Source organism: Podarcis raffonei, chromosome 16 (genome assembly GCF_027172205.1).
Source record: "Podarcis raffonei isolate rPodRaf1 chromosome 16, rPodRaf1.pri, whole genome shotgun sequence".
Lineage (NCBI taxonomy): Eukaryota > Metazoa > Chordata > Lepidosauria > Squamata > Lacertidae > Podarcis > Podarcis raffonei.
This window is the reverse complement of record NC_070617.1, coordinates 473,375-498,952: the sequence shown is the minus strand read 5'-3', so window position 1 is coordinate 498,952 and position 25,578 is coordinate 473,375. Positions and strand designations below refer to the sequence as shown.

At 49.7% G+C, this 25,578-nt stretch overlaps 3 protein-coding genes across 3 annotated transcripts in view; 2 read left to right on the top strand and 1 right to left on the bottom strand.

Annotated features, from left to right (window-relative positions):
• The window catches only part of KCNJ10 (potassium inwardly rectifying channel subfamily J member 10), a 29,395-nt gene extending 24,242 nt beyond the window's left edge, over positions 1-5,153 (top strand). Inside the window, exon 2 of the mRNA XM_053369594.1 lies at positions 3,155-5,153. Coding sequence (XP_053225569.1) covers positions 3,155-4,291 — 1,137 coding nt within the window. The 3' untranslated portion in view covers positions 4,292-5,153. The remainder of the gene's footprint in view (positions 1-3,154) is intronic.
• A 2,214-nt stretch (positions 5,154-7,367) lies between these two features.
• The window catches only part of LOC128404167 (zinc finger protein 391-like), an 86,702-nt gene continuing 68,491 nt past the window's right edge, over positions 7,368-25,578 (bottom strand). Inside the window, exons 2-6 of the mRNA XM_053369592.1 lie at positions 13,741-14,222; positions 13,405-13,486; positions 13,027-13,106; positions 11,801-11,927; positions 7,368-11,142 (exon numbers count right to left, since the gene is read on the bottom strand). Coding sequence (XP_053225567.1) covers positions 10,262-11,142; positions 11,801-11,927; positions 13,027-13,106; positions 13,405-13,486; positions 13,741-14,130 — 1,560 coding nt within the window. The 5' untranslated portion in view covers positions 14,131-14,222 and the 3' untranslated portion in view covers positions 7,368-10,261. The remainder of the gene's footprint in view (positions 11,143-11,800; positions 11,928-13,026; positions 13,107-13,404; positions 13,487-13,740; positions 14,223-25,578) is intronic.
• Positions 17,056-22,357, top strand: LOC128404211 (zinc finger protein with KRAB and SCAN domains 8-like). Its single transcript, XM_053369686.1, has 5 exons — positions 17,056-17,773; positions 18,025-18,106; positions 18,405-18,484; positions 19,192-19,318; positions 20,420-22,357. The coding sequence occupies exons 1-5, from the start codon at positions 17,384-17,386 to the stop codon at positions 21,148-21,150; spliced, it is 1,410 nt and encodes a 469-aa protein (XP_053225661.1). The 5' UTR covers positions 17,056-17,383; the 3' UTR covers positions 21,151-22,357.

Sequence of the window (25,578 nt, the reverse complement as noted above, 5' to 3'; positions counted from 1 at the left end):
TTTTTTTTCTTGTTTTCCTCCTCCAAAAACTAGGTGCGTCTTGTGGTCTGGTGCGTCTTATAGAGCGAAAAATACGGTACTTTGAGGATTAAAACACCAACAGCAACAATCCAGCCTTATACGTATTTTATGAAATAAATAAACCAAAGGATTATTAAAAGGCAGGTTCCGATGTTCTCCTTTAAATCAGCCCTTCATGAGGACTAGAATCTTCATTTTCAGGGGAAGGGCAGCAGCCCAGTGGTAGAGCACTTAACTTTGCCAAAGGAAAGCCATCCGCTTCAATCCCCGGCAATATTTCCAGGTTTGGGGGGAAGGAGGACCCACTCCCTGCCCAAACCCCCGTGAGCTGTTGCTGCCGGTCAGTGCAGACAGCCCTGGGCCAGGTGGAGCAGTCGTCTGGTTCAGCCTGAAGCAGCTGCCCCCACCCTCTCCCTTAAATCAGCTGCAGGGCTGTTGTGACCTTACGTGTGATCTTTGTCACGCATAATTTGGGATTTGTGACATCTTTCCGCAGGTCCTGCAAGACGGGGCTGTTCCGCCTGGCCTTTGGGCTGCACTCAGTCTGACACACACATCTATCTATCATCTATCTATCTATCTATCTATCTATCTATCTATCTATCTATCTATCATCTATCTATCTATCTATTTTCCTGATGGAACCCCTATATGGGATTAGTATATAACTTTTCCCTCGGCTCTTTTTGCTGTCTCATGTAGGACCAGCATGGATAGTTGGCCCCAGTGAATATGTGACATTTTCTCCCCTTATGGCTTTGATCTATATTGTTGTTTAGTCGTTTAGTGGTGTCCGCCTCTTTGTGACCCCCTGGACCAGAGCACGCCAGGCACTCCTGTCTTCCACTGCCTCCCTCATGCTGGTAGCTTCTATGACACTGTCCCACCATCTCGTCCTCTGTCGTCCCCTTCTCCTTGTGCCCTCCATCTTTCCCAACATCAGGGTCTTTTCCAGGGAGTCTTCTCTTCTCATGAGGTGGCCAAAGTCTTGGAGCCTCAGCATCACGATCTGTCCTTCCAGTGAGCACTCAGGGCTGATTTCCTTCAGAATGGAGAGGTTTGATCTTCTTGCAGTCCATGGGACTCTCAAGAGTCTCCTCCAGCACCAGAATTCAAAAGCATCCATTCTTCGGCGACCAGCCTTCTTTATGGTCCAGCTCTCACTTCCATACATCACTACATTTTAAACTGCATTTTAGACTGTATTCTAACATATATTTTAATCAACAATTTTTTGTATGTTTTCACTGTATTTATATTCAGTGTCAGCTGCCCTGAGCCCGGTCTTGGCCGGGGAGGGCGGGGTATAAATAAAAATGTGTTGTTGTTGTTGTTGTTGTTGTTGTTGTTGTTGTTGTTGTTGTTGTTGTTATTATTATTATTATTATTATTATTATTATTATTATTAGCAGCCAGGAGGGCTCCAGCCCACCAGCGTTTGCACAGCATCACCTCGAGAAAACGTTGCAGCGGATGGGAAAGGGGGGGGGGTCTTTTGGAAAGATGTCTGCAGCCGGAACCCAGAAAGAGCATCGCCACCAGCCTTTTGCTCGCGGTTTCATTCGGTTACATAAGAGCAAGTGGAAAATAGGCGGCCGCCGAATACCCAGTTTTATGGCGCCACCTGCTGGCGCAAAGGGGAGAGGCAGAAGGATTCCCTGCAAGGTCTGTGATTTCCAGACTTCCCTGAGAAGAGAGACTGGTGGTTGGGCCATTCTGGGAATTGTGTCTCTGGGAGGAGGAAGAGAGGATCTCCCCCAACAGCTCTCAGCACCCTTAAGAAACTATAACTCCCAGGATGCTGTGGGAGAAGACATGTGTGTTTAAGGTGGGGGGGGCTACTTTAAATGTAGGCCCTGTATGCATTTAAGGCCGTATCAACCCACTTCTAAAAGCTTTGGGTAAAATTTAGTTGCTTAAGCCTCCCAATGAACACCTCTAAAATAACCAACAGGAAAATGTAACAAGCAGGAAGGGTCATCGGGAGCCTTCTTCTCCCCCTCCTCCTCCTCTGCAAATTTATCTATTCCTCTTTTTAAACTACCTAATCTGCCATAGGACTGGCAATGCACACTGGAAACATGTTTCATTCCTTCTTCGCTTGACTCCCCTATGGGGAACGGTATCTTCAGGCAATGCAGAGCTAAACTTTGGAACTCCTTGCCACCGGAGGCAGTGACAGCCACCAACCTAGATGGCTTTAAGAGAGGAGGAGACACATTCCCAAAGGCTGTTAATGGCTACTGGCCAGCAGATCTAAGCTTCACTTCCATAGTTGGAGGCTGCGATGGTTCCCAGTGGCCGAAAACCACAGGAGGGAAGAGGCTCTCGTGTGCAAATCATGCTTGTGAGTTTCCCATAACAGACATCTGAATGGCCACTGTAAGAACTGGGGACTGGGAGGGGCTGCCGAGACCATATAACACCGGTCTTGAAAGACTTACATTGGCTCCCAGTACGTTTCCGAGCACAATTCAAAGTGCTGGTGCTGACCTTGAAAGCCCTAAATGGCCTCAGTCCAGTATACCCGAAGGAGCGTCTCCACCCCCATCGTCCAGCCTGGATACTGCGGCCCCGATCCGAGGGCCTTCTGGCAGTTCCCTCCCTGCAAGAAGCCAAGTTACAGGGAACCAGGCAGAGGGCCTTCTCAGTGGTGGCACCCGCCCTGTGGAACGCCCTCCCACCAGATGTCAAGGGAATAAACAACAACATGACATTTAGAAGACATCTGAAGGCAGCCCTGTTTAGGGAAGCTGTTAATGTTTGATGCATTACTGTATTTTAATATTTAGTTGGAAGCCGCTTAGAGTGGCTGGGGAAGCCCAACCAGATGGGCAGGGTATAAATAATAATAATAATAATAATAATAATAATAATAATAATAATAATAATAATAATATAAGATGCTGGACTAGATGGGCACCCTTGGTCCTGACCGAGCACCCAGGCTCTTCTTATCTTCTCACGGAGCTTCCAGGTGTAGAGGAAGTCTACCTATAGTCTTAGGTTCTTATGGGTACCTGCCCACTGTGAGAACATGACACTGGCCTGGATGGGCTCTTTATATGTTCTGGTGTCAGTCCTCCCATCTCACCCCATCCTCTTTTCCTTTTCTCCTCTCCCCGCTGGCCAGATGACGTCGTCCACCAAGGTGTACTACAGCCAGACGACACAGACCGACAGCCGGCCCCTGATTGGCTCCACCCTGCGCAAGAGGCGGGTCATGACGAAGGATGGGCGCAGCAACGTCCGCATGGAGCACATCGCGGACAAGAGGTTCCTCTACCTGAAGGACCTGTGGACGACCTTCATCGACATGCAGTGGCGCTACAAGCTGCTCCTCTTCTCCGCTTCCTTTGCCGGGACGTGGTTCATCTTTGGGGTGATCTGGTACCTGGTGGCTGTGCTGCACGGAGACCTCCTGGAATTCGACCCTCCCGCCAACCACACCCCGTGCGTCATGCAAGTCCACACCCTCACCGGGGCCTTCCTCTTCTCCCTGGAGTCCCAGACCACCATCGGCTACGGCTTCCGCTACATCAGCGAGGAGTGCCCGCTGGCCATCGTCCTGCTCATCAGCCAGCTGGTCCTCACCACCATCATGGAGATCTTCATCACGGGCACCTTCCTGGCCAAGATCGCCCGTCCCAAGAAGAGGGCAGAGACCATCAAGTTCAGCCAGAACGCCGTGGTGGCCCAGCACGACGGCAAGACCTGCTTGATGATCCGCGTGGCCAACATGAGGAAGAGCCTCCTCATCGGGTGCCAGGTGACCGGCAAACTCCTCCAGACCTACCTGACCAAGGAAGGTGAGAACATCCGGCTCAACCAGGTCAACGTGGACTTCCAGGTGGACACGTCCTCCGACAGCCCCTTCCTCATCCTGCCCCTGACCTTCTACCACGTGGTGAACGAGAGCAGCCCCTTCCGGGACATGGCCTTGCGCACCGGGGAAGGAGACTTTGAGCTGGTGGTCATCCTCAGCGGCACCGTGGAGTCCACCAGCGCCACGTGCCAAGTCCGGACCTCCTACCTCCCCGAGGAGATCCTCTGGGGCTACGAGTTCACCCCAGTCATCTCCCTCTCGGCCAGCGGGAAATACGTGGCCGACTTCAGCCTCTTTGAGCAGGTGATCAAAGTGGCGCCCCCTTGCTGCCTTCACGAGACGGTGCGGTATGGGGACCCCGAGAAACTGAAGCTAGAGGAATCCTTTCGGGAGAAAGCAGAGAGGGAAGGGACCCCCTTGAGCGTCCGGATCAGCAACGTTTGACCCTTCGGAGGACTTGTGAGGCCTGTGTTATACGAGTATTGCATCCGAGTGTCTTCATTAGCTTCCAGACTTCCTTACACCCTTCTTTCTGTGGCTGCATTTTCTCTCTCTCAAACTACAGGATGAGCAATCTGTTCTCCTCTTTAGGAAACTGCTAAAGGAACGCAAAGGTCAGCTCCCCTCCTGACTCAGCAGCTCACAGCGCCAGAATTCAAGGTCTCCTCCGTGGTTTTGACCAACTGCTGGAAGTATATATATCTTTAATTGTGTTTCTTTCTTAAATACAAATAATTGTGCGGTCATTGTTCAGGGGGCCACCAGGTCATGGTTTTTAATAGGAGGCAGAGGCACACGTACCAGCAACTCTATTGTGTCGAATGCTTTTTAAAATATAAATACATGGAGTTTTCTTTCTCTTTTTGCCTTGGAAACTCTCACCACAAAGATTAGCTTTTAATGCCAACCTAACCTGAAAGATACTGACGGATGCATGAGAAAGGGAAACACAAAGATTGGGACAGAGCACTGGGAGTGCCCCACCGCACCAGGCTCCGTGAAATGGAGGGTGTAAATGCTACTAGCGCATACTGTGCAAATTAATATTCTGTTGTGGTCACCACGGGATACCTCAGATGAAGCTGGAGAACATATTCACAGCAGGTGTGCCTGGCAATCTGCAGTCAACAAACCCACCAGACCTCAACGATTTGCAATTCAGAAGCAGCCCTTCGAAGTTTTGAAACACACCCCAGCACTTGATATTTAATGCACAGGTGTCGTACGACAAAGCAGCACCTTAAGAATTATCGTGTGACCTCCAATCTGGAGGTCTGATGACTCGTTACAAAGCACACCCACCCACCCACTTTTTAAAAAATTAAAAATGCATCTTCCCTGATCTTAAAATACAGAGGTGGAAAGGGAGGACAAGCAGATTTCGTTTGAAAGCTTTGTAAGAATTGGAACCTGGATGTCTGTCCATTCGTAAAGTTGTGCTGCAGTGTGAGAGGAATGTCCTGTTAACAAACTGGAATGTGTTGTCATGATCCTTGTTTTTCAATGCTAGAAAGCTTTCAGTCCCGGGACTATAGAAGGATCGATGACTCTTTAGCTACCCAACAGCCTAGGGTGCCTATGTTGAAAACACCAAGCGGAATGCAGGTAGAGTCCGAAAAGAACGCAGGTGTTTCTGTCTCCTGAATCCTGCTCCTTAAAGCAACAGGTGAACCTCTGATCACAACAGACCTGCTGTACTTGTTATTATTACTGTAAATTCTCAACATCAAAAATGCTGAACTTCGGAGCCAAGGAGATGAGTAGAAAGAAGACCTTGTGGAGAACATATTTATCCTCTTTGACCTCCCATCTGTGGCATTTCCCAACTGAGCGGAGAAAGGACTGTGTGTGTGTGTGTTGAGATGAAGCTAGCCTAGTGAAAAGGAACGAGGCCAGTGTTGTCTGTCTGTGATGGGACACACACAAAAAGTCATGGTGTACCAATCTGAAGACTGGTCTGACAGACAGTTCCTATTGAAAGACCTGCCCCATAGGCATTGCATCTTTGTAAAGCTAACACACCCGCAAAATTGGCTTTTAACACAGATCCATCAGAACGCAGCTCTCAAGCGCTTTTGCTTATTTTAAGTGCAGGGGGAATCTCCCAGCGAATGGAACTGACTGCAAATCCCCAAAAAGTTCTGTGGAGTTAGCTTGCTTCTGCACAGCCCTGTTTATTGAGCACTCATCCTGATCTGTTTGCAGGGAGGTCAGATGCCGCTATCCATCCTGCGCTATCCATGCATTTCTCTGCCACTTTCCTTCCTGCGAAAAAGCCCAATCTTTTTGGGGAAGGGGGTTGGTCATACGAGACTCTAATTGAGCAACTGGAATTTCCCAATATGTGATCTGATTCCCACCCGAAAACATGTGCCTGCCTGGAAGCAGAGGTCAATCATAAGACTTGTGAACCCGGGAACAACCTCATCACCAGGGTAAAGTGGAAGAAGATTTTCCAGGGAGGATGAGATACTGTTTGCTTTTCTGTGGCTGGTTAGGTCTCTGTTGTCATTGCAGCCAAAAGGAGCCTTCCAGCAGAAAGGAAGGAGCTGGATTTTGGGGGCCTGGGGATGGGGTGGGGGGCGGTAGGAGGCCAATGATTTTGTTTATCTCCCAGAGGCCTCCAAGGCTGTCTGAAGTTGGGGTGTGTGGGTGGGGAGACCCACAGCTGTGCAGAAACTGTCCCAAACAGCTACTTCTGGCTAGGTCAAATAGCATTGTGGGTCATGGGGGTGGAGGAGTTTGAGGGTGGCTATTGGCTTGTTTTTTTAGGAGTCAGATCGTCACGGGCCTAAGATGGTTTCTTACAGGTACGAATTCTAAAACGGTTGTCACATGCATCAAAAAGGAGGGAGTCACTTCCTCTTCGTAGAAAGAAAGTATCTATTAAATTATATAAATCTATTTATATAAATGAGATATATATAGTTATTTGTAAAAGAGAGTGTGTGTGTCATGGAGCTATTTTGCACTTTGTCGGAAAGAAGTTGGATTCTAAAATTGCTATCGGAGCCAAAAAGAAAAATGGATGAAGGAAGCAAATCCAGGATGTTCCAGGCATCTTTCCTTTCGCTCCTTCCTTCCTAAATTCTACTGTGCCCAGTGTGGAAATTCCCGCCCATTCTCTGAAATGAGTCACTGATATTTCTGCAATGGGAGTGGGGTGGGGAGATTGTTTAAATTGGGGTTTAAGCAAAGTTGGCCCAAAATGTTTTACTGTTGAGCAAAGGGTGATTCCATCAATTCTGCATTACGGAGCGGGGGGTGGACCAGATGTCCTTTGGTGTTCCTTCCAACTTGACCACTCTGTGATTCCATGAACAAAAGCCAAGAGGAAGGGCAGTTGACCCTTTCTTCAAGGCTGGCAAGGGGTCCCACGGAGGAGGGCAGCCTAGCTTAGGGGCGGCAAGGCCTGGCTGTGTGGCACACACCCCATTCGGCTGTCCAGCGGGTGATGCTGGAGAATCCCAAGGAAAACGTTCCCTTATGTCCAGAACAAAAATCAATCTGGCAAATACGATTGAGATTCACTGTTGCTTTCACTCCACAAACATTTATGTAGATGATGCCCTTCCCAGTTCACATTACTTTTTCTTGCATTGATACAAACAGAGTGCAATAACAATGCCATCGATTAATTACATAGATTATGTCATTTCTCCATGGTGAAATGAAGGCTGGGATTCCTGCATCACAAGGGGTTGGACTGAAGCAGAGCTGGCCATGACCCACGGATGAAATTCCATAGTTACAATGGGTGTGATGTGGTTTGAATGAGGAATCTCCCCCCCCCCCTCTGCTCTGCCACAAGTTGCACCCGGGTTTTGGGGGCAACGGCTGGCAAAGCCCAACTTTTGCAAAGAAGCGTCACCCCAGCGCCATCGTCCAATTATTTTTGACTCATCCTTTCATTGCAGCGATGCTACCCCACAGGGAGCTGTGTCATACATGGGGTCATTCTACTCCATCTCCCACTGCATGTTTTCCTGGCCACGAAACAAAGGGTCCATCTGTCTGATAAGCTGTTCTGTAGAGACGCTGTCGTATGGACTTGCCCCGAGTTCAGATCCCGCTTCAAGAAGTGACCTGGATTAAGGGCCAACGAGCCTGAGCTCCTGGTCTTTAAAATGCATTGCATTTCCTCCCTTGTCATTGAAATGTGAGAAGCCAACATGGAGAAGCCATCAGTTCCACGATTCCCAAATAAGTGAACTGTGGTGGAAAGTGAGTGTGTGTGTGTGTGTGTGTGTGAGAGAGAGAGAGAGAGAGAGAGAGAGAGAGAGAGAGAGAGAGGGAGGGAGAGAGATTTAGGAGGATCACAATAATCTGATTAATTCAGGCACAATGGATTCCCACCACAATTGGTCATTGATAAGATACAGAATGTAGTCAGGAGATGCTCCCAGAAGGGCTTTAATAATGGGACCAGCTTTCAGGGTTGCGTTTTTTTGCAGGGTCCATATGGCAACGCCATCAAAATGCCAACGCATATCCCCAAACACACATTAATCTGGATTTTCCTTTTCAGGGGGAAATCTGGTGAATTAAAAAGCCTGTTGCCAATGACCTGGTTGTGATACCTCAACCACCTGTTACAGGATTAAGCCCCCATTTGAGAGCCGGTGGTACTGTAGAGAGTGCAGGACGAGGAGCTGGGAGAGACCCGGGTTTGAATCCCCCCAGTGGGCCATGAAACTGACTGGGTGTAACCTTGTGAGCCAGTCCCTGTTTCTCTCAGCCTAACCTACCTCACAGGGTTGGTGTGAGGGCTAAACAAGGAGGGAGCGAACCACGTGGAGTAGAAATGCCAGAAATAAATAAATGTGCATAATAGCACCCTTTCAGAGTACAATATTTACCAAAAAAATAATAATAATAACCCTATTTGCCATTTTCCTATTAGCAAGAAAAGGCTGTGGGTATGTTTAACTAAGCATGTATTAAAAGACTCTCAACCCCTAGAAAAAAGGGGGCTCTTTAGCGCTGGCTGGCTGGCAACTCAAGCAAACCATGGCATTAATTTCTCAACTATTGGTGGCTGGGTGTTTGTGGGGCTGAAGGTGGTCAAACAGGCCAAATACTTCTTGATAACGGAACTGAGCTTCGTGTTAACTTGATTTTTTGTTGTTGTTGTTAAAGAAAGAGACTTTATTTTGTGCCTTACATAATTACGTACTGTACTTCATAAATATGAAGATTTGTATCCACCGAAGAAGACTTTGCACTAAAAAGAAAAGGTCCAATTTTTTTGGGGGGGGGTGAGGGGGTAAGCGAGAGAGAGAGAGACAGGGAGCTGTGTTCTTTCTTCTGTTTAGAACAAAGTCATTCAATAACAATAAAAAGAAATCAGATTTTAAAGTGTGTGTTGTTTTAATGGATGGTGACGTGGTCAGTCTACTCCTAATTTAGCTGTGATTCCTGCAGTGCAGCCAGGGGGTGGACTAGGTGCCTCTGGGAGCCCCTTCCAACTCCACAGTTCTGTGATTCTACACGTGCATCTTTGTTCAGTGACTAACAGGTGCAAAACCAGGAGTATTTTGAGTGTGTTGATCCCTCTTCTCTCCAGGGAGAGGAGTAAAAAGGGCCATCTGTCTAAAACTCTCCCTTTCTCTCTCCGGACCAGAGCACCTCTGGAAATGCCAGTGGGTGGCACTGGTTGACCTCACCAGTGTCGCCAAAGCGCTTGCGACCCTCTTCCCTGATGCAACGTGAAAAAAGGAATCCAAATTGCACTTTGTAGATCTGCAAAGGGGTCTGCAATGTGAAGAAAAGTTAGGGCACTGAGAGAGGGAGTGTGTGGTGTAGTGTTAAGAGCAGTAGTCTCGTAATCTGGGGAACCGGGTTCGCTTCCCTGCTCCTCCACATGCCGCTGCTGGGTGACCTTGGGCCAGTCACACTTCTCTGAAGTCTCTCAGCTCTGCTCACCTCACAGAGTATTTGTTGTGGGAGAGGAAGGGAAAGGAGAATGTTAGCCGCTTTGAGACTCCTGAAGGGGAGTGATCAAGCGGGATATCGTCTTCTTAGTATTACTGGTGCACTCCACGGTCCTGATAGACGAGGGCGACTTCTTTGCTGGGCAAGAACACTGTTGCAGTCCTCACCCACCTACAATTTAATTAAAGTCTCATAAATTTAAATACAGTGGTACCTCGGGTTAAGTACTTAATTGGTTCCGGAGGTCCGTTCTTAACCTGAAACTGTTCTTAACCTGAAGCACCACTTTAGCTAATGGGGCCTCCAGCTGCCGCCACACCACCGGAGCACGATTTCTGTTCTCATTCTGAAGCAAAGTTCTTAACCTGAAGCACTGTTTCTGGGTTAGCAGAGCCTGTAACCTGAAGCGCATGTAACCTGAAGCGTATGTAACCTGAAGCGTCTGTAACCCGAGGTACCACTGTATGTACACAGCCACTGCTACAGTTTCCCCCCACTGTGAGTTCGTTGATGTGTTGTGAGATTGTCGCTGCGACTGAAGCTCTTGCCACATTCGAAGCACCGGTACGGTTTCTCCCCGCTGTGAATTCTTCGGTGGAAAATGAGCGTGTGCCTGTGACTGAAGCTCTTTCCACACTCCAAGCACAGGTGCGGCTTCTCTCCGCTGTGCGTTCTCTGATGGGTAGTGAGCTGGGTGCTCTGGCTAAAGCACTTCCCACACTCCTGGCATTGAAAAGGTTTCTCCCCGGTGTGGATTCTCTGATGGGCTGCGAGGTTGGCCCTGTGACCGAAGCGCTTTCCGCACGCCAAGCAAAGGTATGGTTTCTCCCCGCTGTGAGTTCTCTTGTGGGAAGTGAGAGAGGTGCTCTCGCTGAAGCTCTTCCCACACTCCAAGCACTTGTAGGGTTTCTCCCCCTTATGAATTCTTTGATGGGAAGTGAGCCATTTCTTCAAAGCAAAGCTCCTTCCGCATTCCAAGCACTGATGTGGCTTCTCCTCTGTGTGAACTCTTTGATGGGAAGTGAGGGTGCGCCTGTATCTGAAAACCTTTCCACATTCCAAACACATGTATGGGTTCTCTCCGCTGTGAGTTCTTTGATGGGTGGTGAGATGGGCGCTCTGGCTGAAGCTCTTTCCACACTGCCGGCACTGAAATGGTCTCTCCCCGGTATGAATTCTTTGATGGGTTGTGAGGTTGGCCCTGTGACTGAAGCTCTTTCCACATGCCGAGCAATGATATTGTTTCTCTTCTCTTTGAGTGCTTTCCTGGGAAACGAGATGGACCTTCTTACAGAAGCTCTCACCGCACCCCAAATATTTATGTAGCGTTTCCATTATGCGGATTTCTAACATTTCGCCACCTGTGACGAAGAGAAAAACAGATTAGATCCTCAGGAATCCCCCAAAGATGGAGAAATGCAAATGAAAGATTGTTATAGACAAAGAACTGGAGAGATTTAGATGTCAAAGTTCATGGTTTTCATTGACTAGTAATCACAGGCCTATTTATGGGAACCTGAGATTTTAAAAGCCTGACTCTTTTCTGGGAGAGATATTTTTGGCTCAATCATGCGATCCACTAAATCTCCAGGGTCAGTATTTAGTCAACCAAAAACGGACAGAAGAAGAACGGGAACCTGACAGAATCTGGATCTGCTAGCCTAACAACTCTGAATCCTATATTTTAAAAGGCCTAGAGTTCAGACTAGGCTGATCATTGTTATTTGAGTTTCTTCTGTAAAGTTTTATTCTGGATTGTTTTAGTTGACTTTTAATGTAGGCTGCAAACTACTCTGAGATTCTTTTCTTAAAAATATAGAGTGGTATAGAAATGAAGTGCGTGATAGTAATAACAACAACTGGAGAAAGAATATTCAGAGCCCAAACAGGAGATAGTTTGGGGAGTGCTAGTATGCCAGAGGCTGGTGCTGCTGAGCTCCATCCAAATACGGAAGGGATGTCACAGAGAGAAATGCACTGAATTTCAAAACAGAGACTCTGATCCATAGGGAGCCTTACTGAGAAAGTCCACGATCCCACGATTCTCCGCCATGATTTCCTTATGCAGAGCTCTCTGGTCAGGATCCAGCAATGCCCACTCCTCGTCCGTGAAAGAAACGGCAACGTCCTCAAAGCACACTGAACCCTAAAAGAGAAAAGGAAATGTCCTCCACTCAGACAGCAGGAAGATGATCTATTGGACTTTGCTCTGGGGTTTTCTGCCTGTTTGTTACTTTTCAGGGATTGTTTTCCTGCACATTTTTACAGTGGTGCCCCGCAAGACGAATGCCTCGCAAGACGGAAAACCCGCTAGACGAAAGGGTTTTCCGTTTTGGAGGTGCTTCGCAAAACGAATTTCCTACGGGCTTGCTTCGCAAGACAAAAATGTCTTGCGAGTTCCTGCGGGGTTTTTTTCTCCCCCCCCCTTTTCCCCAAGCCGCTAAGCCGCTTATCAGCTGATCTGCTAAGCCGCTTAACAGCTGATCCGCTAAGCCGCTAAGCTGCTTATCAGCTGATCCGCTAAGCCGCTTATCAGCTGATCCGCTAAGCCCGCTAAGCCGCTAATGGGCTTGCTTCGCAAGCCGAAAAAACCGCAAGACGAAGAGACTCGTGGAACGGATTCTTTTCGTCTTGCGAGGCACCACTGTATTATGGAGGCTTATTTTAACGTATCAAATGAATTCTTCTATTGCGGCTTTTAATGATGTGTATTCATCTTGGTTCAAAGGGGCAGAGGTCAACATTGTGGTCCTGGTGTCATTCTGCCTGCACAAAGCATTCCAGTCTAGCGGAGAGAAGGATCCCCTCTGTCCTCTCCCTGGACGCTGTTCTTGAGGGGACCCTCCGGACACCCTAAAGCAAACTTCAAGGGGCGAATGGGGACATTGGAAGAGAGAAGAGAGTGGGGCAAAGCCCTGCTGTGAAACAGATGGGGCAGCTTAGGTGAATCCTGGCCACTGCTTTTCATGGTTTGTCAACTGCTTAGAAGCCTATTTTAGCATTCAGTGACAACTTTATAAAGAAAGCAGGAAGAATGGAGCAACATTCAGAAGGTTAGCTGAGGTGAGGCAGCTGCTCCTTATTCTCAGCACAGAAACCTTCCTGAATGGCCTTTCCAGCTTTTGTGAAGGGCAACTGTGACAGAAGCCAAGTGGAGCAGGAGGGAGACTCATCACTGGGGCCCAGAGGCCTCCTGGCGACTCCCCCCCCTCAGCCTCTTGACCCACACGGCTCCTTCGCCCTACCTGATCCGCTTCCACAGCCACCGCTTCCCCTGTGACACCATGAAAAGATGGAGGAGGTTCTGTCGAAGTCTTTCTGTCACCTGCGGGAGACAAAGGTAAGGACTAGCAGAGCATCTCTTACTGGGCCTTAGAAAAACCTCGCTGAATGCATTTGAACATTTGTACCCATTTGGTAGCTCAGTTGCATACATATTGTAAATCACCCTGAGACCTCCGAGTATAGGGTGGTATATAAATTCAGTAAATGAAATATACGTCTCTCCTCCTTGGGGCTCATGGCTTCAATTGTCTCCCCCCAAACGATTCAAAGAACTCACAGGAGAGTTTCAGAGCCCACAGAATGTGACCAAAGAGACAAACCTCATCATTCCTCCTTACCCAGTGGCCTCTCTCTGGCGTCCAACCGAGTCCTCTCTGCCTCAGAGGAACCTGAACCCATTCCTGCAAACAGATCCTTTCCCTGAAATCACAGAATCATAGAACGGGGTCAGCTAGTCCACCCTCCTGCAATGCAAGAATCTCAACAGAAAGTCCAAAAGCAAACAAACAGGGTGAAGGATTAGAAAAGGAACAGCAAAGGTAAAAGTGTTAGGGGTATCATATAACACTCCTTGGGTTCCTTCCTATCAAGATGGGCCATGAATAGAGAACCTGGGGACCCTCTCCCTCATGTTGGCAGCCCCTTGGGAGTATCCAGAGGAAAGTCTCTCTCACCTGCTTTCTCTCCTCTGCCTGACTCAGGAGGAATCCTTCGGCCAGGGCCACCGCCTGGGAACTGGTCTCCGCTCCGCATTCCCTCACCCAGCTCTCTATCTCCGCTGGAAGGACAGCCAGGAACTGCTCCATGATCACCAGGTCCAACATCTGAGCTTTCGTGTGCCTTTCTGGCTTTACCCATTGATGGTCAAAGTGGTAGAGTCGTCTGCAAACTTCTCGGGGTCCTTTGGCCTCCTGGGGGCAGAACCGGCTGAACTGCTGGCTTTGCACCTCTGAGCAAGGGGTGTCCTCCTCACCCAGGATCTTCTGCACAGAGTTTTCCCAGAATCCCCCACTGCTCCCATGGCCTCTTCCTGCTTCAGGGCCAGCTGAGTCTCGCTCATCCATCTGTGCTCTCAGGAAACCTCCAAGAGATCAGAAGAAATCCCTTTTTTCCCCTGCCGTGTTCAGTCTGTCCAAATTAGAGCAGCTAGAAAATCCTGCAAAGCAAATGCATTACTCGGTTATAAAATTGACAGAGTCCGGAGAAAAGGAACATATTCCCTGATCAACGGTGGATGATCCCTTAGGGTGCCTGCTTGGAGAGACTCAGGCTTATCCTGCAACTTGGGTTACTCCTGGATCCAAGAGTGTCACTTGAGGCTTAGTCGGCCTCGGTGACAGTGCCCATTTCTAGCTCTGGCCTGTTTGCCAGTCCACACTCTGCATCCCATGGGATTATTACAGTGTTCCCTATGCAGAGCTGCCCTTGAAGAAGACTCAGAAACTGGTTTAAAACACAGCAGCCAGATTCCTGCCTGGGTTCCCCTCTATTTCACAGTTCCCTTTAAAGATGGCCACCTTCCTCTGCAAGGAGCTCAAGGCCTCATCCATGGATCTGGCTCTCCTCATGCAACCCTTAGGAACATATTCTGCGCCTCTTTTTAACGCAGCTGCAGGGCTTGTGAGTTTGTTTCCAAGTGCAATTCGCCATTCGCTGAGGCTCCCCAATATCTGAAGAACCTCTTCCTTCCCTACACATGCCCTCTTGGGTGCTCAGGTGAGCAGAGGGTTGGCCACCCTGGTGGCGGTTCCTCAGGTGGGGAATCCCCTCCCCAGGCACCTTCCACACCCCACCTCACTAGCAGATGAGCATTAGGTCCAGTCGTGGCCGACTCTGGGGTTGCGGCGCTCATCTCGCTTTATTGGCCGAGGGAGCCGGCGTCCAGCTTCCGGGTCATGTGGCCAGCATGACTAATCCGCTTCTGGCGAACCAGACCAGCGCACGGAAATACCGTTTACCTTCCCGCCAGAGTGGTACCTATTTATCTACTTGCACTTTGAGGTGCTTTTGAACTGCTAGGTTGGCAGGAGCAGGGACTGAGCAATGGGAGCTCACCCCATTGCGGGGATTCGAACCACCGACCTTCTGATCGGCAAGCCCTAGGCTCTGTGGTTTAACCCCCAGCGCCACCCGCAACCCTGCTCCACTAGCAGAGACCCACCACCTATTCCTGTGACTGTCCCTTGCTTTCCTTCTTTTCGAGATGGAAATTCCCAGTCCCCTTGGCAATGGATGCAGCAGCAGTATTACTGGGGGGGCTGGACTAGAGGACCTCATGGGTGCCCTCCAACTCTGCGGCGCTGAAGGTGGATGAGGGACCCCCCGAAGGAGCGCCCCGTGTCCCCCTCCCCTGACACCCCCCAACCTCCGCTCCCACGCCTCCCCCCCCCAAAGGGGGAGCCTCACCCAGGAGCGCCACGCAGGAAAAAGGAGGCAGGCGCAGCAGCAGCCCCCTGGCAGGAAGTGACGTGCGGGGGGGTCTCGGCCGCCCCTCCTCGTCCTCATTTCCTATCCTCCCCAGCTGCTATTTCAGGAGAGGAGGCGGGAAGATGCGTCGGGTTGCTTAGCGACGTGACGCCAAAGCACTCAAAAGACGCCATCTTGGAAGAGGGCGGGAGGGAAGAAGCGCGGAAAGCGGCCGAAAGGGACGAGGGCCCGCGGCTAGGAAGTGAGCGAGAGGCGCCGCCTGAGGAGAGGCACCGGGGGCAGAAGCAGCGCGGGAAGCGGGCGGAGAAAGCCCCGTCGCCGCGGAGGGCCGTGCCGAAGGCCCCATCTTGGACGAGGGCAGCCTCTGAGGAGAGACCCCTAGGGCGGGAAGTGACGCAAGCGTCGCGTACAGACGGCGCCGCTGCCGATTGGGCGAAGGGCGGAGGGCGGGCGGAAGTGCCCCTCCCGCCATGCTGGACGCGGGCAGGTCGGGCGGGCGCCTGAGACGCGTCTTGGAAGAGGCGGGCGGGGCGGCGCTGCTCTCTCTCCTCCGCAAGTGCTGCTTCCCGGGCGCCGGCGGGGAAGAGCCGCCATTTCGCGGTAGAGTCCCTCGCGGCGCGCCCTTGGGGGGTCTGCCTCGGCGGCGGGGGGCTCCGCCAGGAAGCAGCAGGAGCGGGTGGAAAGGCGGCCTGGGGGGGGGGGAGAGCGGAGGGGGCTCGGCTGAGCCCTTGAGTCGTGTCCGCCTCTTTGTGACCCCCTGGACCAGAGCACGCCAGGCCCTCCTGTCTTCCACTGCCTCCCTCATGCTGGCAGCTTCGAGAACACTGTCCCACCATCTTGTCCTCTGTCCTCCCCTTCTCCTTGCGCCCTCCATCTTTCCCAACATCAGGGTCTTTGCCAGGGAGTCTTCTCTTCTCATGAGGTGGCCAAAGTCTTGGAGCCTCAGCGTCAGGATCTGTCCTTCCAGTGAGCACTCAGGGCTGATTTCCTTCAGAATGGAGAGGTTGGATCTTCTTGCAGTCCATGGGACTCTCAAGAGTCTCCTCCAGCACCAGAATTCAAAAGCATCCATTCTTTGGCGATCAGCCTTCTTGATGGTCCAGCTCTCACTTCCATACATCACTACTGGGAAAACCAGAGCTTGAACTATACGGACCTTTGTTGGCAAGGTGCTGTCTCTGCTTTTTAAGATGCTGTGTAGGTTTGTCATTGCTTTTCTCCCAAGAAGCAGGCGTCTTTTAATTTTGTGACTGCTGTCACCATCTGCAGTGGTCATGGAGCCCAAGAAAGTAAAATCTCTCACTGCCTCCATTTCTTCCCCTTCTATTTGCCAGGAGGTGATGGGACCAGTGGCCATGATCTTCATTTTTTGATGTTGAGCTTCAGACCATATTTTGAGCTCTCCTCTTTCACCCTCATTAAAATGTTCTTTAATTCCTCCTCAGGTTAAAATGAACTGAGCAGGATTCCTAGAAAGGGCGGGGGGGGGGCAAAGAGGGGGGAAGTCCTCCAGCGCAGAAGCCCCTCCGCCCGCGTTCCTCGTGGGCTCTGCTGGGTCTCCCCTCTGTCTGGGGAGAAGGGGGGTTGGGAAGGCATCCTTTAAGGCGCCCGCACATTCTGTATGGGAACCTTGCTTACTTCTTGTTTTTTCTTCCTTTAAACAAAGCTCAGAATCAGGGCTGTGGGGCAGCCCAGGCCTGGTTCCCAGCAAGCCTCATCCACGCGGGATCAGGGAACATCTTTCTTTTCCCCAGACAGTGTGGCAATTTTATAACCGAGTAATGCATTTGCTTTGCAGGATTTTCTAGCTGCTCTAATTTGGACAGACTGAACACGGCAGGAGAAAAAAGGGATTTCTTCTGATCTCTTGGAGGTTTCCTGAGAGCACAGATGGATGAGCGAGACTCAGCTGGCCCTGAAGCAGGAAGAGGCCATGGGAGCAGTGGGGGATTCTGGGAAAACTCTGTGCAGAAGATCCTGGGTGAGGAGGACACCCTCTGCTCAGAGGTGCAAAGCCAGCAGTTCAGCCGGTTCTGCCCCCAGGAGGCCAAAGGACCCCGAGAAGTTTGCAGAAGACTCTACCATTTCGACCATCAATGGCTAAAGCCAGAAAGACACACGAAAGCTGAGATGCTGGACCTGGTGATCCTGGAGCAGTTCCTGGCTGTCCTTCCAGCGGAGATAGAGAGCTGGGTGAGGGAATGTGGAGCGGAGACCAGTTCCCAGGCGGTGGCCCTGGCCGAAGGATTCCTCCTGAGTCAGGCAGAGGAGAGAAAGCAGGTGAGAGAGACTTTCCTCTGGATACTCCCAAGGGGCTGCCAACATGAGGGAGAGGGTCCCCAGGTTCTCTATTCATGGCCCATCTTGATAGGAAGGAACCCAAGGAGTGTTATATGATACCCCTAACACTTTTACCTTTGCTGTTCCTTTTCTAATCCTTCTCCCCGTTTTCTGTTTGGACTTTCTGTTGAGATTCCTGCTTTGCAGGAGGGTGGACTAGCTGACCCGGTTCTATGATTCTGTGATTTCAGGGAAAGGATCTGTTTGCAGGAATGGGTTCAGGTTCCTCTGAGGCAGAGAGGACTCGGTTGGATGCCAGAGAGAGGCCACTGGGTAAGGAGGAATGATGAGGTTTGTCTGTTTGGTCACATTCTGTGGGCTCTGAAACTCTCCTGTGAGTTCTTTGAATCGTTTGGGGGGAGACAATTGAAGCCATGAGCCCCAAGGAGGAGAGACGTATATTTCATTTATTGAATTTGTATACCACCCTATACTTGGAGGTCTCAGGGTGGTTTACAATATGTACGCAACTGAGCTACCAAATGGGTAGAAATGTCCAAATGCATTCAGCGAGGTTTTTCTAAGGCCCAGTAAGAGAAGCTCTGCTAGTCCTTACCTTTGTCTCCCGCAGGTGACAGAAAGACTTCGACAGAACCTCCTCCATCTTTTCATGGTGTCACAGGGGAAGCGGTGGCTGTGGAAGCGGATCAGGTAGGGGGAAGGAGCCATGTGGGTCAAGAGGCTGAGGGGAGGGGCGGCCAGGAGGCCTCTGGGCCCTGATGATGAGTCTCCCTCCTGCTCCACTTGGCTTCTGTCACAGTTGCCCTTCACAAAAGCTGGAAAGGCCATTCAGGAAGGTTTCTGTGCTGAGAATAAGGAGCAGCTGCCTCACCTCAGCTAACCTTCTGAATGTTGCTCCATTCTTCCTGCTTTCTTTATAAAGTTGTCACTGAATGCTAAAATAGGCTTCTAAGCAGTTGACAAACCATGAAAAGCAGTGGCCAGGATTCACCTAAGCTGCCCCATCTGTTTCACAGCAGGGCTTTGCCCCACTCTCTTCTCTCTTCCAATGTCCCCATTCGCCCCTTGAAGTTTGCTTTAGGGTGTCCGGAGGGTCCCCTCAAGAACAGCGTACAGGGAGAGGACAGAGGGGATCCTTTTCTCCGCTAGACTGGAATGCTTTGTGCAAGCAGAATGACACCAGGACCACAATGTTGACCTCTGCCCCTTTGAACCAAGATGAATACACATCATTAAAATACACAAGGGTATTTGATACATTAAAATAAGCCTTGATGATTAAAATGTGCAGGAAAACAATCCCTGAAAAGTAACCAACAGGCAGAAAACCCCGGAGCAAAGTGCAGTAGATCATCTTCCTGCTGTCTGAGTGGAGGACATTTCCTTTTCTCTTTTAGGGTTCAGTGTGCTTTGAAGACGTCGCCGTTTCTTTCACGGACGAGGAATGGGCATTGCTGGATCCTGACCAGAGAGCTCTGCATAAGGAAATCATGGCGGAGAATCGTGGGATCGTGGACTTTCTCAGTAAGGCTCCCTGTTGGATCAGAGTCTCTGTTTTGAAATTCAGTGCATTTCTCTCTGTGACATCCCTTCCGTATTTGGATGGAGCTCAGCAGCAGCAGCACCAGCCTCTGGCATACTAGCACTCCCCAAACTATCTCCTGTTTGGGCTCTGAATATTCTTTCTCCAGTTGTTGTTATTACTATCACGCACTTCATTTCTATACCACTCTATATTTTTAAGAAAAGAATCTCAGAGTAGTTTGCAGCCTACATTAAAAGTCAACTAAAACAATCCAGAATAAAACTTTACAGAAGGTAGCCTGGCTAGTCTGAACTGATAAGGGCTTCTTACTGTAGGCTTCAAAGTTCTTAAGAAAGTGGAAGTGGCTTCTGTCGTGTATTTTTGTTTTTGCTTCTACCCATTTTCAGTCGACCAAAGAGATTACTGACCTTGGAGATGAAGTGGATCCCATGATTGAGCCAAAAATATCTCTCCCAGAAAAGAGTCAGGCTTTTTGAATCTCAGGTTCCCATAAATAGGCCTGTGATTATTAGTCAATGAAACCGTGAACTATATATCTATCTATATATCTATATGACCCTCCAGACCAGTATGAGGAGCCTTGACTAGGGTTCCTTCCTCCAGCGGGTGCTGCTTGTAGAGGGACTCAGGAGCAGCGGTGGTTTCCCCCGCAATATACCACTGAGTGAAACCACCATCTGACCTCATACAACTCAGAGGGAGAAACAGCTTGTTCTTCCCTCTGCATCTTTGATCTGGTCGACTGAGGAGTGCGCAGCAGCCCTTGCCTCAGTGGAGCAGTTAAAGGAAGCCCCAGCTGGCAAGCGCCTGGGTGAAGCTGCCTCTGCTCTCAGGGTGAGAGCTGGGGCAGTTTCATCCTGTGTGTTGTGGGCAGAGGCCAGTGCATCTTGTTTTTTCAACATTGCAGTATATTGCCAAATGTTTGGCTAGTCTGTTTAGCTGGTGATACACCACGATGTTGAAAAGCTGATATTTCTCAGCCCTCTGAATCTCTTCAGTTCTTTGACTAAAACAACCTTTCACTCTCGTTGCTCAATAATTGGGGGTTTCCTGAGAATCTGTTTTTCTCTTCCTTACAGGTGGCAAAATGTTAGAAGTGAAGAACAAGGGAGACCATATAGTGGAGATGCTACATAAATATTTGGGGTGCGGGGAGAGCTGCTGTCAGAAGGTCCGTCTCACTTCCCAGGAAAAAACTCGTAGAGGAGAGAAACAATATCAGTGCTCGGCATGTGGAAAGAGCTTCGGTCACAGAGCCAACCTCGCAGCCCATCAGAGAATTCATAACGGGGAGAAACCCTTTCGGTGCCAGGAGTGTGGAAAGAACTTCCGGCGGAAGGACCATCTCATGTCCCATCAAAGGATTCACGCCGGAGAGAAACCATATCAGTGCTTGAAATGTGGGGAATGCTTTGAGAACAGCACAAGCTTATGTCTCCATCAGAGTAGTCACAGTGGGGAGAAACCATTTCAGTGCCAAGAGTGTGGAAAGAGCTTCAGGCGGAAGGACCACCTCACCACCCATCAAAGAATTCACACAGCGGAGACGCCCTTTCGGTGCCAGGAGTGTGGAAAGAACTTTCGCTGGAAGGCGAGTCTCATTTACCATAAAAAAATTCATACAGGAGAGAAACCGTGTCAGTGCTTGGAATGTGGAAAGAGGTTTACTGTAAACTCAAGCGTCCGTCGGCATCAGCGTATTCACCATGGGGAGATACCGTTTCAATGCCAAGAGACTGGAAAGAGCCTCGGTCAGAGCACCCATCTCATGCACCATCAGAGAATTCATACACGCGAGAAACCCTATTGATGCCTGGAATGTGGGAAGGGCTTCAGCTGCAAGGACCGTCTCACTTCCCATCAAAGAATTCACAGCAGGGAGAAACCATATCAGTGCTTGGAATGTTGGAAGAGTTTCACCTTTAAGGAAAGTCTCGCTTCCCGTCAAAGAACCCATAGTGGCGAGAAACCATATCATGGCTTTGTACAAATTTAATTTTTGGATACTTGGTACGTGAGGATTTCAACAGTGTTTTTTTGCTTCCAACTCAGCAAAGAAATTGACATTGTCTCTCAAGGTCATGGAATTCACACCCGATATAGGCAGCAGTTCTTTATACTTCTTATCCAGATTTGCAAGCTGCTGGAATACCTCCTTATGTCACATCTGGGGAGGGGGACAAGAGCAGTTTGGCAGCACTGATGAAGTGGCCGTCAGCGCAGAGCAATTTAGACACGGCCACTTCAAGAGCCTCCAAGTTGCAAAGCAGTGGTGCGCCTTGATTACTCTTGCTGCAAGACCTGAACCGCTGGAAAGAAAGGAGTCTCAATATCTTCACTGCTCTGGGCAAAAATGAGGATGCTCTAAAGGATGCAGGGCCCAAAATGGCAAGTCCTCGCAGCTCCCCACCCCCTGCTTAAGGGCTAACTCCATTTTTCAATTTCTCTCTCCCACCCCACTCCCCAGCAAAGCCTTTTCCGCAGTGCTGCTGGAGAAGATGTGAGCAATCATTGGATGGTAGAGTTTAAGGGTTGACACCCCCCCCCCAACAATACTAAAGAAGAACTTGGAACAGCCGCCTCATCTGGGAGCCACAAACCCACCTGGATTGAGGTCAGAAGGATCCTTGTTTGTGGCCTCTTTCCTGTGAACATCCGTCTAGCACAGCTTACTCAGAAGGCTGGTGGCTCCAACATGCTAGAAAAGTCACTCCCGAGAGGAGGACAGGAAAGCCCGTCTCCCCCTTACAAAAAGTCCAAAGGAGTGAATTGTAGATTTGGAAGGGATCCCAAAGCTCATCTTGCCCAACCCACTGCAAGGCAGGAAACAAGGAGAAGAGAATTTTATTGCCAGCCCATTGACCAGCAACACAACCTGCAGTGCGGACGGCTCTTCCGGGTTCCTGCTGGCCAGACTGATTTCCCATAATGCTCCATCCCACTCCCCGGGCTTCACACGTTCTCTCTCTTTCCCCCACCCCCAGGAAGTCAGTACAGGTTCTGTGTCCATTGAGTATTCTCCAGCTGTTTTGAAGTTCTCCCTCACCCCCCCCTGATATTTGTGTTATTTCTGCTTGACAGCCCCTTGTTGGGTGCCAGTCATGCAGTTTTGGCACCAGAAGGGATTCCTCGGGGCCCCTTCCTTCTCTACAGTTCCATGATGCTACTCAGTAACAAGTTTGCTATAGGTGTTTTGCAGGGAGGGTGAGAGGCATGGAGGAAAGGAGGCCCCGTAATGTCGTCGTCCCCACTCTCTCTTGGTGCATCAGATGTCAAAGAAGCATGTTGCTCCGTTGGCAAAGCAGCAGAATGTCACAAAAGAGAGAGACACTTTCTGTGGGAAATTGCAGTCAAACGTAACCATGCATGAGAGCTAGTTAGTGCATGAAGGGGTTAAGACCAGAGAGTTCTGTTCCAAGGCCCAGCTAGGTCATGCCCCCCTTTACCTCTCTTCCTCCCTCCTCCCACTCTCTCTGACCAAGGAGGACGTGTCTAAGCTTTGCTCCCAAGTTTAGAGCCCATGTTTAGAACTATATTCTGTATTTCCTACCCAAGAGGATTCTGTCGGCGTTCTCCTTGCAGCTGCATGGAACAACACATGTCTCAGACCTTTGAATCTGTTAATAAAGCGTTTTAAACTTTCGTAGCGTTGTGCGGTCTGTCCTTTGCCAAAGGGGGTAGACAGAAGGGAGTGTTGTAAACAGGATAAGAAAGCTCTAATAGCCTATATTCCTAACGCTATACAGTCGTACCTCGGAGGTCGAATGGAATTCGTTCCAGATGTCTGTTTGACTTCCAAAATGTTTGGAAAGCAAAGTGCAGCTTCTGATTGGCTGCAGGAGCTTCAGCTTCCAAAAATCGTTCGGAAACCGGAACACTCACTTCCAGGTTTTGATCATTCGGGAGCCGAAACGTATGAGTTCCAAGGCGTTCGGCAACCTAGGTACGACTGTACTGCCGCTTGACTCTGTGCACGTTTAAGCTTGATTCTTTTCTTATCACCTCACACACGTGGGTCGCACAGATTCATATATTTAATTTCCCTCCCACCCTTTCAAAGTCCCCCAAGAGGACCTGCAGGTTCTGCCTGACCACTGGGGTGGGTTTGCTGTGCTTTTTAAAGAGGCGTGGGATGCACCTGGCTGTATGTTCCCCAAAACGGGAGCAACTGTTAACGGAGAAATCTGAGGGCTCCTTGGACAAAAAACAAGGACACTATCCAGGAATACCAGAGCAAAACAGCAGCCAGTAGGCTTGGTCTTTATTGATGACTGCCGCAACAGGACTCCCACCTGCCACCAGGTGGAACAAGATGGAAGCCCCATACAAAAGAGAACCCAAACTTTTATTAGCTGCTCATCCCCGTGTTGCACCCCCCCAACAGACATCATGGTTACATTACGAAAGGGGAGGTCTGGTGGCCGTAATCTGAGCATCCTGGACCCTGCCCCATGGTTCCCCTTGCCCTCCACCAAACACCCATCAAGTGGAACAAAAGAGATATTTACATTTCTCTGTTTCCCAGTCAAGTTCATCCCACCCTTTTGTCTTCATCTGGGTTTGCTCTTTCTGGAATGGCTACCTGTCTGGCACTCAGGTATCAGGAGGCCAGGGATTATCACTCAGGCAGAGGGGCTGCTGAGGAGCTGAGCTCACAGGTCTATACAAATTTCTGAAGTTTTCCCAGTGAGCCAGTACAGAGATTTATCAGTGAATTTTTACATTTGGTATCGTGCAGCAAAGGCCCTTTGAATAGATAGCAAGAAACTGCGATGAAGTGTTTTGCGGGGACAAATCGCAAAAGCCACAAAAGTGATTGTGCTAATTTTGGTAGTGGGCTCATGTGCATGATAATCTGCTGCAGGGGCAACCCCCTCCCCAACCTATACATAAATTCCTGCAACACAGCCATGGCTTATTGATCACATTTCTATACCCTCATTATCTTCTTAGGAGCTCCAGGTGGTTTTCATGATTCTCCCCATTTCATCCAACAACCATGAGAGGTAGGCCAGGCTGAGAGATGGCGACTGGCCTTAACAGCCACCCAATGAGCTTCATGGCTGAGTGGGGATTCGAACCCAGATCTCTCCCAGGTCCAACACTCATGAAGCCACATTGGCTCTGCATAGTGATGCTGTCAGCCACCAAATTGGATGGTTTCCAGAGAGGATCTGGTAAGTTGGTGAATGGGAGGAAAGCTATTCTCAAACAGAGTCTACAAGCTGACCTTTGGGCTACACATTCGGCAGGATACATTTTTTAAAAGCATTCGTTGATTGCTTTTTATTTCTTCCGGCTCTCCTCCTGCCCCTCACTTTGCATATTATCTCTCCAGACGAAGAGCTTTGGAAAACACAAGCTTGCTGCCATTTTGCAACCTTTTGCTTGGTCTCAAATTAATAGACCTACTCTCAGATTCTGCTTGCAGGCTTTGCATTGCAGGGATTTGATTGGGGACGTGAGAACAGGAGAGCCATTGGCCTGATCCAGGCACAGGGCTCTTCGTACATTCTTAGCTCCAAACTGGGTTCTGGAGAGTTACTTTTTTCTCCGTAGCTGCAGATTCCTTGTCATGCCTCGCTCCTGGAGAAAGAGTCATCTTCAGAGGCCATCAGATTTTTTTATTTTTGCAAACAAGCCTCTTACCTTTTCTCTCCGCTTTCCAGGCAAAGGTCTGGGTTTCCCACTTCCGTCTCCAAGGCTGCCTTCCCTTTTTCTTCTCTCGCTTTCCCCAAGAAAACGCTGAATCAGAACAAACGGCAGTCTCCTCAGGAAGCACAACAGCCTTTGCAGGGTCTTCCTCAAGGCATCCTCCACATGGTGGAGAAGGCTAAACAGGTGGCCAGTTTAGTCTTGAGGTCTCAAAAGAGCCCTCAATCAAATGCAGGCTAATATTTTTTGGGTATTTGATAAATGAATCACAATTTGCACGTATCTCTTGAGGCGACCGACAATCCCATCATACCAACGGACTCCCTTCCCAGGCGGGGAGGGAGTCCTGCTCTTGTGCTCGGATCCTGCCTGCGGGTTTCCCAGAAGAGGCACCTGGGGTGGCTGCAGTGAGAACTCGGTGGGCTATTGGCCTGATCCATTATGTCCTTATGGAACCTCCAGGTCTAGAGGCAGTCTATCTTGATTCCTATTGTGATAGGAATTTTGAGGTCTTAGATATATGTTAAATGTTCCTAAGTGTACCAGCCAAGCACGTACACAGATCAGCACAGGAAGACCGACC